Raw genomic sequence first — 14,371 nt, 5'->3', positions numbered from 1 at the left:
TTAAGGTATCAAATCATTACCTGGTGTTTTTCGGATAAGAGTTTATACCATAATTTACATCACCCTAGCTTAAGTCTCCTAAAAATCATTTAAACATGAAATAAACCCAATAGGATTGTTTTATTTGTGCAGCTTATTTACCATCAAATGCAAGGTATTGTTTAATTATTATTACAGAGAAAAATGAAATTGAAAAAAAATATATAGTTATTTACTAATAATTGGTTTTATGGGTGATGGCCTTCCCTTCATAAACAATAATGGGTTTCTGGATAAGGGATCCCTACCTGTACAACAAGGATGGGTGCAGGTATTTATGCAGGTATTTTTATTATATATATATTTTATTCCTAATCTTGCATATACATTGTACAGCAAATGTCCTAACGTTTGCCCAAAAAGAAAGTTTAAAGAAAAACAGCATGAATAAAAGCCTAAAGTGATTTTTCAGATAAAAACCCAATTAAATGATCTGTTGCCAAACACCTGCATTTGTTTTGTTCTCTTCTGGATAATGCATTTACTTCAAAACAAAATGTAATGTCCCAATATGATCTTTAAGCCTAAAAGGGGTAGCACTTTATTATTTATTTACAAAAATAACACATAACACTGCTAGTATCTTATAAGCCAACAAATCATAGCCTTTTTATTTTCATTAGCAACATTTAAAGAGATACCAGTGATTTATATACAAGAGGCCACAGTTGCCAAATGAATCTTTCTGACAGTTTTCTAAACTACTTTCATAATCAACATCATTCTTAATCGTAATGTTTATCTCTGTAGCACCAGCAAGTTGAATAGTGATGGATACTTGTGGTGAAAACGTTAGTAAGAATTATACACTCATACATATTCATATGTTCATAAAGAGAATACAGTTGTGTAATGTAAGAGCATTACAGTTTTTCCCTTTGCATCTGTTATTGATGATTCAGCAGTGTGGAGCTCCATCCCTTTGTTTTATTGCTGTAAAGTTAAAAGCATAAACATCATTTATGGCTGCCAAATAATTCGCTTTATACTCTTTATCCCAAAAACAGTTGTTCTACTTACCATATAAAATCACTTTTGAAGCTCTTCTCCCCATATGTAATAAAAGGCACTAAGTTTGCCCACAAGCAGTAACCCATAGCAACCAATAAGATGTTTGCTTTTAAACAGGTGACCAGTAAATGCTACCTGCTGCTATGAGTTACTGCTCCTGGGCAAACTTAGTCCCTTTTATTACATAACCCCATTAAAGTGCAAATCTTTTTTTTATTTAATCTCTAAAATTACTCTGTACAGCCACCCCCCCCCCAAAAAAAACATCTGAACGCAGCTGAACTCAAACTCTTTTACTGACTTCCTTGTCTAATGTGAAACCCCGCCCCCTTTTTCCTTTTTGATCTTTTTTCTCTGAGCAAAATGGGGCGGAGCTTCATGCTAGACAAGGAAGTCTGTAGATGAGATGCAATTCAGCTGTTTCTAATAGAAAAACAAAATAAATCTGCATGCAGGGAAAATGTTATGTTATTCCGGGAGCTGTACAGAGTAAATTTAGGGAATATTAAAATAAAAAGCTTACTTATCCTTTACATTCTTTCCTTTTTTAATAAAATAATTTAATGGTGGTCTCTCAGAGGAATTCCAGCCAACAGATGGGTCTTTTGTAATAGGCACCTTATTAGTGATGAGCGAATCTGTCCCGTTTCGCCGAAAAATTTGTGAATCTTTCAAAAGATTTCTGAAACAGTGAAAATGTTGCACGTCAAAAAACATGGGCGGCAATTTTTGGTCACGTAGCAAATTTTTCAGTAGCGAATTTTGTTGGCCATTCCATGAAATGCGGAAATTCGCCACAAATCCATGCCTGGCAAAACGCTTCGCCCATCACTACATCTTATACAGTATGTGAAGACTTAGGGTCTATGCATAGGATAATTATTACTGGTTGGCCCTTTTTTTACTTTATTTTTTACAGGTTCTACTTGTGTTTCATTTATTCCCAGCTGTAAAAAAGATAGGAAACAGTTAATTTAGAAGTCTGTGATGGGCTCAGGCAAATGAAGGAGGGCAAATTTATTGCCACACCAGGAGAATCCATAAAGCTGTTAATTATATAGAATTAGCAGGGGGAGTTTCAGAGAAAGAGTTAATAGATTTCTTATAACAACCATATAGTCTAATCTGTAAACAGCATGTGAATAGAGATGTGCCAGTATACTGCCTGTCTGTACTGTCCTCTGCAGTCTGCCTGTATCCACTGTATTGCTCTATGCTCTCACACAGCTTACATTAGCAATAATGCAACAAACAGAACACTCAGCAGAGCACAGCTGCCCACATAGAATAATTCCTGAATGTGTCTTCGGAAGCAGCCACTCTGGTCGCTGTGATATCTCAATGTATAAAATGTTTCCCATAGACTTCAGTGAACTGGAATCTAGTGGGTCAAACCTGTTCAACTGTGTTCATTTGCACAATTAACTTCTCAAACATGGGGATACCAAAGTTTTTCTCAATAAGATAGAATAGGTTTTAGGGTTTCCTTTGGTTGGGCCCTTGGTGTCCCAGTCCGACATTGGTCTTTAATGTTCAGGGATTATTTTCTGTTGTTTCCTGATTGAGAAGCATTGTCTAATGTAAAACACATACAGTGTCAATCCTAACATATTATGTTTATCATACACTTATAGTTTCATGGATCAGACCAAAAACCATGGCAGCAAACATTTAGCATTTTCCATTAAGCTGATGAAATAACTTTTTCCTCCATAAACTTTAATTACATTTTCAAGTTGGATTTTTGTGTGTTTGTCAAAGAGCTTATATACTTATCTACTAAAACTTTTATAACTCACAAAACAGAGGCATCCTCTCTCGCTCTCTCTCTACAGGTATTTTAAATTAATTGAATTAATCATAGGCTTAAAAGTCTCGAGTGATCTTGGTTAACTTCCCTGGGTTTAATTAAAACATCTGTGCACTTTTAATTTATCGATTGCTCCAACTCATATGTCATGTTTTTTAACACACCTCAGCATGCACTGCATCATTTTTAACCCGATTTCCACTTAACTGAAGCAATTAAATTCACTCCGGATTAATTAAGGCATCCATACTTTAGTGCTTAAGTCAGCGTGTGTGGTTTTCCTCTCATGGATTTTGAATGTCAGAGATCTGACACACCTGATGAGTTTTTTGTCCTTTTGAAAATCTTGGATTAATCTCTTCCTTTCATCTGAATAATATAACCCATCAGGGGTTCTTTTGTGAAATGATGTGAATGCCATTGCTTAATTCTAAAGTGTGGCTGACAGCAACTGAACTCATTTAATCTAGCACGAGAGCAAGATATATTATGGTATTTAGCACCCCCTTATACACAGGGCCCACATTCCTTTCAGCTCTCAATGCCTGAGTCAATTGTTTAGAAAAGATCATAATAAGCTACTTTTCTTATCCTAAAGGAGATCTGTGAGTATTTTAAAAGGGTTAATGTTCCCTGTGGCTTGGGTAGAGGTGCAGTGCCATTTCTGATTGGAGACATAAGATTCTTCCGTTAAAAAAAATACTTACAGCCAGAAACTGGGTAAAGATATATGGTACAGGTATGGGATCCGTTATCCGGAAACCCATTATCCAGAAAATTCTGAATTCTGTAAAGGCCCATAGACTCTATTATAAGCAAATAATTCTAATTTTTGAAAATGATTTCCTTTTTCTCTGTAATAATAAAATAATAAAACAGTACAGTATTTAATCCCAACTAAGATATAATCTATCCTTATTGGAGGCAAAACAATCCTATTGAGTTTATTCAATATTTAAATGATTTTTAGAAGACTTAAGGTATGGAGATCCAAATTATGGAAAGATCCCTTATCTGAAAAACCCCAGGTCCTGACCATTCTGGATAACAGGTCCCATATCTGTATTACAGATTTATTCAACCAGTGCGCAATGTAAAAGAGTTAGTGTAAAAGTTAAGACAGTAACACAGGGGGATGATTTATTATCTACCTAAAGAAGCTGGCCAGAGCAGCTACATCTCTAGAACATTGCATAAACGTTTGCTATATTATAGAATGGCCAATGCAGTCTTCATGGCCAATTCTATGCAGTCGATCAGTCTTCATAATTTATTTTTTATAGTTTTTGAATTATTTTCCTTCTTCTTCTGACTCTTTCCACTTTCACTGACCACGGTAGCCAAAAGGCTATTGCTCTGTGAGACTACAACTTTATTATTTTTGTTTGTATATTTGCTTTGTATTTTTCTACTCAGGTACTCTCCCATTCATATTTCTGCTCCTCATTCAAACCACTCCCTGGCTGCTAAAGTAACCTGGACTTTAGCAACCAGATAACTGCTGACGGAAGAGATGCTAAACAAAAAGTGAAATCATTTAAAAACCACATATAATAAAAAATGAAGATCCATTGCAAATAGTCTCAGAATGTTGCTTTTGGCATTATACTAAGTACTTTAACCTTGCTGTAAGTCTTGTTATGATGGTTCAGTCTGGGGGCCATGATAATCTACACTCAAATGGCTCTCTGTCCTGATACGTTGCTGTTGCAAACACATTGACAAAATGGAATTTTTTTCCTCCAAAGGTCATGACTGCCCAGTTCAGAAGTTTCTAAGGGGTTTATAACACTTCCTCCCTCTTTGTAATAAAGAAAATAATACAGCTCTATCTTAGCCACTGTCAAAAATGTACAAATACATGTGGAAAATGGCTGAGCTAAATCTCAGAGTAACCTTCCTAGAACGATATGTCTTAAATTGGTCAGTAATCATTACCGTTGGTTCCCCTTTGCCTTCCTGTACATCCTTATTTTATTGGGCATAAAAACGAAAACAATGTTCGGTACTGTAATGTGCATGATTATGCATTCAATATTCCAATTGCAGTAGACCAGTAAATGCTAGCTGCTCTTTGGTTGCTTTGACTATTCTGCACCCCCATATTTGTATATGTGTAAAAAAAAAACACAGACATCACTATTTAATGCCATTAATACTGTTGTGTAGTGTTTTTGTAAAGGTGTATGCATCTTAAAATTGTGTGTGGAAAAAAATTAGTTTTTTATGCAGTGTTTTTCCGTTGTTCACAGCATTTGGCTTAAAAACAAAATCCAGTCAGTTTAATAAGGTAATATGTAAGATTGTTATATCATTAATTTAAAATGTAAGGATAACAACGGAACTTAATAAACATGCCATTTATTTGACAAAAATATTTACACCATTTTTGTGGGCCCAAAATATTTGACACCCCTTGGAGCTGCAGCATATTTATATCAAATTTGATTTATTCAGGCAGGTTTTGTTACAATTTTTTATTTAACAGCATCTGTTCAGTATGAGTTGACAAAATGGAACTGAATTTCATTTTATAACACCCAGATTTAATGCACGTTTAAATATGTCACAGATCAGAAAGATGAATCAATGTTTTGTCTATCTAAAGCCCTAAGCATATTGATTGATTAACTTCCACTACAAACTTTATGCATGCAATATGTGCAGCTATATATTAATACAATTGTGGTTTTATGTTTCAGCTGCTTGTCCAGTTTTGTGCAGTGGCAATGGACAATATTCCAAAGGTACCTGCATATGCTACAGTGGATGGAAGGGAGCTGAATGTGACATACCCATCAGTCAATGCATTGACCCCTCATGTGGTGGTCATGGTTCTTGCATAGAAGGGAATTGCATCTGCGCTGTGGGATTCAAAGGAGACAACTGCGATGAAGGTATATTTTATGTCTACAACTCATTTGTCATATTCATAGAATGTAACTGGATTTCTGTGAAGAAACACAGCATGGACAAAGAACATGATTTTAGAAATTGATGGGCATTCCTTTGTAAGTGCAACTAAAAACTAGAAAAGTATTACTTAAATGCTAATGCTACAGATAAGCTTAAAAGCAATGCAATACTTTATCAGAGAATAGAAGTTCTTGTATTTTAGGTGAGAAGCACATTTTACCGACTGCAGTTAAAAATATGTTTTATACAGTTTGTGGCACTACAGAACACCTTAGCATTAAAAGGAATTTTTTCTATTTTACATTTCTTTTCTGAATCAGTCAATCATCATAACTTAATCTCTCGAGCAAATAATTAGATCACATGGAGGACACAAGGCCATGGATAGCAAGACATCATAATGTGGTCCTCAACCAAGTAGATTTTCACAGAGTTTATAGAGCAAATAACTTGATGAAGCAGTCCAAAAGCCTGCAGTGTGTTTATTTTATCTATCAGGTTTGATAATTATTCTTAATAGGACTCATTGTATGGCACAAAAACATTTTGCTGCTGTCCAAATGTAATTTAATCAATTGTTTGACAATACTAGGGGGTATATTTATCATTCTGTTATAAAAAGTGGAGTATGTATGTATGTATATCTTTATTTATAAAACGCTACTTACCTGTATGTACGCAGCACTGTACAGTATAATACATTAATACAAACAGGGTGTTAATAAGATAATAATGGATAAATGCAAAGTATAACAATAAATACAAATAAATACAAGATACAGTTGCAATAAGTTAAGAGTCAAAGACACAAGAGGATGGAGGTCCCTGCCCCATAGAGCTTACAATCTATATGGAAGGGTAACTTACAGACACAAATAGGCAAATATAAGTGCTGTAGGTCACAGCAGGTGACATTACAATATAAGTGATAGTTCCCAGATCAGGTGCAGTGTGAGTGCTCCTAAAGTTAGTCTTTAAGTAGTAGTAATGCATTAATTACCAGCAATTAAATTTCAACAGTAAGAAAACCAAATCAAAACATCTAATAGGCTGCTATGAGCAACATCACTGGTAATATTTTACTCTACTTTTTACACAGCATGATAAATATACCCCTAAGAATCCTAAAAAATAACTGCAAAAATGTGTCCAAAGCCCAAGTTTTCAATGATAGCATAGTATGTTTTTCTACCAAATATCTCACTAAAAGAAGCTGCTTTTAAGCTTGAACTCCAGAAAGTATTTTACACTAAATATGAAATTCACAGACACAACTCTATGGAAGATAACTAAATTTGAATCAAACATCAGGATAAAAGCATTTCACAGAATGCGCTAATGATAGTATATGAGGTTTGAAGACCAAAAGATGGGTTGCATTTAACAGTGAAACATGTGGTAAATGGTAAAATCCCCTTATGTTTAGTGGAACATTTGAATACATTATACACCAACAAATGGATGAAAACATTGCATCGGCATCAGTAATCTAAAACACACTAGTACTTTTCTGCCAAATCTTCTTCAGAGGATAATAGATCGAAATGATAGATAGTTTATGTGCCCGCAGACAATCTATATCAATATAATCATTTGTAGAATATTCTATAGCAACGTAACATTGCCAGCAACATTTCTATATTCCTCATACATTATAGTGTTGTAGGAATCCTAGTGAGGGATGAAACCATTCTAAGAAACATCATTTCTTTCTTAAGGGAAAGATAGGTCAAAGGTGAGACCGAAACGTCGGATTAGATGCTGTATCACCACGTGAAATAAAAAGTCATGATTGTTCCACCGAATGAAAGTGCTGATCCATCAAATTCAGTTTTCTTTGGTTTGAGTGCTGTCACCTCGGGACTTTACACATATATATATATATATATACAGTGAAGCCTCAATTTTACATCCCCTGATTTTAAGTTTTCCTGCATTTTACACCATTGTTTTGTGGTCCCAATAATATATAACACATAATAAACTTCCCTAATTTTACTGTTTCCCGGATTTTGTTTGCACCATTTTTTTCTGGTCCCCTGAAAAACATAATATATATATATGTTCAAGGTGAAGTCTGCACTCATGCACTCAGGCCACTCTCCAATCTTATGTGCTCGGTCAATTATTAATTATACAAGGACCAGCACTCAATATTCAGTAAATTTCTATGAAAAGAAATCACCCCACTGTCTGTCTATTATGTCTTCTTATGTACTTGTAAATAGTAATCATGTCCTCTTTAAAGCAAAAAGATAACCCCCCAGCATTCATAAGTCATAGTTTGTTGTTAAATTTCAGTAATCTCTGGAGACTGGGTCCCAAAGCTGTACTGCATACGCAAGGTCAATGCTCTTTTTTATGCATAAGAGTATTTTATTCACTTTAGAAAGCAAGGTCTAGAGTTCCAAAGTCGTTGATCCACAAATAACCCCCAATTCTTTTCAATTAAGGACACTCCCAAATAAAACTTAATTTAGTGTATAACTGGCATGTATGTAATAATCTTGCATTTATTAAATTTAGTTAAACTATCTGCAAAGTAGTATGGTTACATTTGATAAGTTATAATAGACTCTTTTTGTTTATTTTTTATTTTGAAGTAAAGAGGAAACATTGAAAGAAGTTGATAGTAGGATACAATGAAGCTTATAGTATAGTATGTCAACATGCTCTACACGAACTGTAAAAGGCATCCATAATAGAGTAGTTGTAAAATGGTGAAGGCAAAAATATAGAGAAGTTTGGAATTGCATTTTAGCTCTTTAGGATGATGTCACTCCATGCAAGTTCTCTGCCTGTGTATTTATGATGGAAGAAGCCAGCTGAAGCCACCTGTTCCACCACCATAGTATTTAAAGGAAACATGCCACAAAGTGGCACAAACATTTGCAGGCATTCTCTGCTGGTTGAAATATGCCTGTAGAAAATCTACCTGTTGTGACAATAGCCTAATTGTCTAAGAGGAATAAGTCAAACAAGTTACAGGATAATTGCTTGGCAAAGCTACGTCAAAAAAAACATACATAACACACCAATGTTTTATCTATCACTGAGGATATTACATGTTCTTTATTCATTGAGAAGCCATTTATATTTGACATCAGTTATCCTTTATCAAAACCAACAGATCAAGTAATGAACTCAATGTCAGTCCAGACTACATAGCACACAGCTGGTTAAAAAAAATATTTAGCTTAAAACGCATAGGCATTTTTATCCGTCACTATAAAATGATGCAATTTATTTAATTGATTAGTCCTCCAAAAAATAATGAAGCTGTGTCATTCATATGCCCTTATCAAAGTCGAATGGAATTGGAAACTCTGATTCAGCAGTATTTTTTATTTAAGTTAGCTTTTTAGTTTGGATATTCATCATAGCTACGTCGTTCAAACAATTTACCTGAAATAGCAGTGGCACTGAAATCAATATGATCCATATTTTCTGCTGCATAAACACTGTTGCTCTATTAACAGATTTGCGAAGGAAAATGAAATGGAACATTTGTCAGATTTTGCACTGTTTTGTGGTAGGGACGTAAGTGAAATTGACAAATTAGGTTAACTTACTACGGTTGTAGTTGCCAGTTTCGTACCGGAGTCATTTTTCAATGACATTTAACTTCATAAATGTAATTCTTGGTTCATCAGGGGCCTACAATACATATTGCTGTGAGAATACTTTGACCTCTTAGGGGCTGATTTACTAACCCACGAATCCGACCCGAATTGGAAAAGTTCCGACTTGAAAACGAACATTTTGCGACTTTTTCGTATGTTTTGCGATTTTTTCGGATTCTGTACGAATTTTTCGTTACCAATACGATTTTTGCGTAAAAACGCGAGTTTTTCGTATCCATTACGAAAGTTGCGTAAAAAGTTGCGCATTTTTCGTAGCGTTAAAACTTACGCGAAAAGTTGCGCATTTTTCGCGTAAGTTTTAACGCTACGCAAAATGCGCAACTTTTTACGCAACTTTCGTAATGGATAGGAAAACTCGCGTTTTTACGCAAAAATCGTATTGGATCCGAAAAATTCGTAAAGAATCCGAAAAAATCGCAAAACATACGAAAAAATCGCAAAGTACCGATCATTACGAAAAAAACGCAATCGGACTCCATTCGACCCGTTCGTGGGTAAGTAAATCAGCCCCCAAGTGTGTGTTTTTATACTTGCCTGAAGGTTAGAGTTATGCTTTCATAACTTTTCCTTTTTCTGTCCCCCTCTTTATAGAAAATCTGTTAGAAGCTTAATAACTAAATGGGTTCTAGAGATTTCGATTGGCTAAAAGGCCTTATGGTTTTCTGCAGTAATAAGAACCACTGTCCTTGGCTCATAAATTTCGATTTTTACAATACATTAATAGTAAAGACAAAAAATGTAAATGTAAAGACAATCTTTCTGTTCTGCCACAAATTGTAATAACAACACGGATAATATGTTGTCTTCATGTCTCCAATAGGGGTGGGATTATTTTTTATGCAACTTTTTTTCACAATAATAATATTGTGGTGTTATAGTGATCTCAAACACGATTGCTTCAAGTACAGAATTTTACATAAACATTCACCAACAGATGTAGCAACAACGGGAATTAGGGTTGATTCACTAAAGTGCGATAAACTCATATCTCATGCTTTTTTGCGTTAAAATTGATACGAAAAGAAAACGTGTGATTCGCTAAAGTATTATCGCGTGCGTTAAGTCGCATATCTCATGCGTTAAATTTCGCGCTACTGCATGCATTAATTTTAACGCTATGTGTTAATTAGCGCGCAGAAATAATACTAACGCATGATTCACAAATACTTAGACGCGCTAAATATCGCATTAGAAAAATAACACCTACTTGGGGCAGGCGGTAATTATAGAAAAGTACAGTTCATGAGCTTTTGGCAATAAAATATGGACTTTGCAGTGTGATTTATTCAAGTCTGTGTTGGCCCTAGAGTGATGCAGCCGCCAGTTTGCAGGGAAATGGTCATTTTCATAAAAGTAGTTTTACAAAAGTAATGGTTTGTAGGGCTAATATGGCGTGCACGTGGTGACTATTTGTGCGCAATGCATTGATTAGCGTGCGTGCCATCGAATAACGCACGAAAATAGTCTTCGCGACTTAAATTACGCAAACAGCATTGCGTCTAAATTAACGCAAATATACTCTTAGCGAATTGTAAAACGCGAAAAATTAGACGCGATAAAATTTTTAGTGCATGCTATAAATAGCACACGTTTTAACACACCTTAGTGAATCAACCCTATTATGTTTTAACCTTCTTACTCATGTATGCTACAGAAACTATATTTTATTTTACAGCCATGTTGTAGTTATTTGCCTGTTCTCCATCTGCACTTTTAGTTGATTGTATGGACCCAACTTGCTCCAACCATGGCGTTTGTGTGAATGGAGAATGCCTCTGCAGTCCAGGTTGGGGTGGCCAGAATTGTGAACTTCCAAGAACACAATGTCCAGATCAGTGCAGTGGACATGGGACGTACCTCACTGACACAGGTCTGTGTAGCTGTGATCCTAACTGGATGGGTCCTGATTGCTCTGTTGGTAAGAAAAATATTTGTAACTGGTTTTCAAATTATTTCCAGCCCATTCACTAACGACATGCCTGCACCATTAGAAAATTGAGAAACGCCATATTTATTGTCATCTCATTTTTTAATTTTTTGATGTTTGAAATAAAGATAAAGTTTCTAAAACATGTTCTTGAAGATAGTTACCTTTTCAGCACATTATGTGCAAAGCTAATGTAGTGTTTATCATTTACGGTGCTTAAGGGAGCAGTTGTTAGGTAAAAGGTCAAAAACCTCAGTCTGAAATCCAATAAGTCAGTCAAAATGAGCAGGCCTTGATTTTACGCTTTACTCTCAAGCAAGGGAAGTCCTGAAAACTTAAACTGGAAAATTGAAGTTGAGATCCAATTTTTTTTGCAAAAATATGGAAATTGGAAATAATTTTACGATTATTATTCACATCATTTTTGGTTGATTGACTAAAATGACTATATTTGTTTTGGTGGGTTATGTATTGGGTGTGTTTAGTGCAAGCTCTCTGTGTATTCTCTGTATTTCTCTATGTATTTCACACTATAAAAAAAATATTGATACAAAAATACATAGCTATAGTATCATGGTTTTGACAGATCATGCCTGTTTTTGGTTTAAAAACTAATTTTAAACCTTATTTTATAAATGTAATAAAGCCATTTTTGTTCAAAAGGACTTTTTTAAGGGAAGAAAGAAAGGGAAACCAGGTACTAGTATAGCATACCATATATAATTATGACTTAGTTGATTACTTGACAACAGTGTCTATAATGAAAAGTACTAATTTTTTTTTAAAAAAAATTGTAATATTAATTAAATTTAGTCCCACTTTTTACTCAAGCTCTGCAATTCCTATACAGGTTGCTAAAGTGGCTAAATCTGGGTACTTTTTCTATTTATATTCATATTCTAGTTTTATTGGTTTCTAAGATATTTGCAGTTTTAGCTTTCTAATACCAGAATGTTGGCTCAACTTCTAAGTTCACTTAACTTTACTGAATCCAGGAAGCCTGTCTATCAGTATAAAATTGGCTAAAGCCACTAAAAAACACTAGAATATTAACCTAAATTACACAATTGCTAAGACTAAGGGGCTGATTCATTAAAACATAAGTTTGAATCCCGAATGGGAAAAATTCGGATTGGATACAATAATTTCTGAAGATCGCAAATATCACGAAAATGCTTACAAAAAAATTGTAATAGTCACGATAATATCATATTGGCTATCTGAAAGTCACAAAATGTTATTACCAAACGATTGTAAACAGCGGTAGAACCTTTCCGAATTTTTCGTGCAAGAGTGCATTCGAATGAACGCTCCGAGCATTCCTGTCTCAATAAATCTGCCCCTAAGAGTAACACCCTGACTAAGTTCTTCAATTCTTTTTTTATTTTAGATTTCCTATAACTTGTGCTTTCACTAAACACTGAAGTGGGTAGAAATTTATGTATAAATATTTCATGCTTCATGAGCATAGCATATGGGCATAAGGCAAAGGTTAACTCTCTCAGGAAACAGCAACTCTACTACAGAACAATTTGCTACTTACAAATGCCATAAATAATAGTGTAACCTCTTGGTTCCCTCTACTAGAAAATTGCTATCTTATGGAAGCAATAATGTCCCAGGGATAGTATGTATTCCATAGGGATGTTTGGATGAAACAATATAATAAACAGAGTGTTCCAAGTCCTTAATAAGAAAAAAATATTAGTAAAAAATATCAGTAAAAAAAGGGTGTTCAGATTATTAATGTAATTTTGTGAAGGCCATTTAAATAGCTATTCTAAAAGGCAATACTTTACAAAATAAATAATGAAGTCCATAATTGACATTTAATTGGAACAGGAATAATATCAACAAAAGAAGTCATATCATAATTTGTCTAATTTTTCTAAAGTATTTGCATATATTTGTTTAATGTCGGGAAGTGTGATCCATTTTTAATTAAACAAAAATCTAAACTCTAATTTAATTAAGAATAGATGGTGATCTAATAAAATCTCTGGAGGAGCCAGAGGCAAGCAGTATGGCACTGTTACTTGAGTGTAAGTTAAGCTAATATTTGTATACAGTAATCTATTAAAATGCCTCACATATGGTTGAATTGAGGCAAGATAAGTCCAATTTTCAAACAGGGCATATCTTTCCTTTACAGAACGTATCCCTGTACTATATGCTCAGCTTGCTCTTTTATAAAAAAAAAAAAAAAAAAGAAAGCAAATGATTTACAGATAAAAATCAAACACGGGTACTTTATCAATTGTAAAACTACACAGGCCATTTATCTCATAAATTGCATCTGTAGAAAGCAGTACATGGGGAACACTGTAAGAGAATACCATGAAAAGCCTCTCCAACATGTTGAAGATGTCTGGTGATAAATGCACACAATGGGAACTCTAGTCTGATTGAGTTCATGAGTACTAAAGACAAAAAGGGCGAATAATTGAACTTTCAGATAACACATCCAATGGATCTGTGACTGAGAACTAAATACTAATGTAATCTCCTATACCGAATTGTGGAAAACAGCTACCTCTTAAAGTTTAAAAAAAAATGGAACATCGATTCTCAAAGGAAACATTGCACATTTTTTTTCTTTTGGCTTACATTATTTACTAAGACTATTGAGTTGTTCTGCTGTGGTTTTAATATGACTGTGGCCCAGGTGAGCACATTGCCAGCAGTAACTAACATTGTATCATCATTATCTCTTTCACAGTTCTCAAATTATTGTATTACATTGTAATAACCAATAGTGTTGGATAAAAAAGATTTTTATTTTTAATAGCCACTCACAACATTCTTATTGGTGTCGTCATTAGTGATGAGCGAATTTTTTCGCCAGGCATGGATTCGCAGCGAATTTCCGCATTTTGCCATTGGCAAATTGTTTTGCGAAACTTCAGTGAAAATTCGCTGTGGGGCGGCAGTGTCAAAAAAGGCATGGTCGCTGCAAAATTGGGTGCAGTCGCATTGAAAAGCAGGGGTGACAAAAAAAATTTACACAGGCGACAAAAAAATTGC

The 14,371-nt window shown here is 34.5% G+C and overlaps 1 protein-coding gene across 2 annotated transcripts in view; it reads left to right on the top strand.

Annotated features, from left to right (window-relative positions):
• Positions 1-14,371, top strand: part of tenm2 (teneurin transmembrane protein 2) — a 712,086-nt gene that overhangs the window by 562,038 nt on the left and 135,677 nt on the right. For both annotated transcript variants that reach the window (XM_031898791.1, XM_012959675.3), the window contains exons 10-11: positions 5,563-5,757; positions 11,138-11,338. In XM_031898791.1, coding sequence (XP_031754651.1) covers positions 5,563-5,757; positions 11,138-11,338 — 396 coding nt within the window. The remainder of the gene's footprint in view (positions 1-5,562; positions 5,758-11,137; positions 11,339-14,371) is intronic.

The sequence above is a fragment of the Xenopus tropicalis genome, chromosome 3 (genome assembly GCF_000004195.4).
Source record: "Xenopus tropicalis strain Nigerian chromosome 3, UCB_Xtro_10.0, whole genome shotgun sequence".
Taxonomy (NCBI): Eukaryota; Metazoa; Chordata; class Amphibia; order Anura; family Pipidae; genus Xenopus; species Xenopus tropicalis.
Note: the sequence above shows the minus strand (reverse complement) of the source record. Positions and strands in the feature narration are given on the sequence as shown.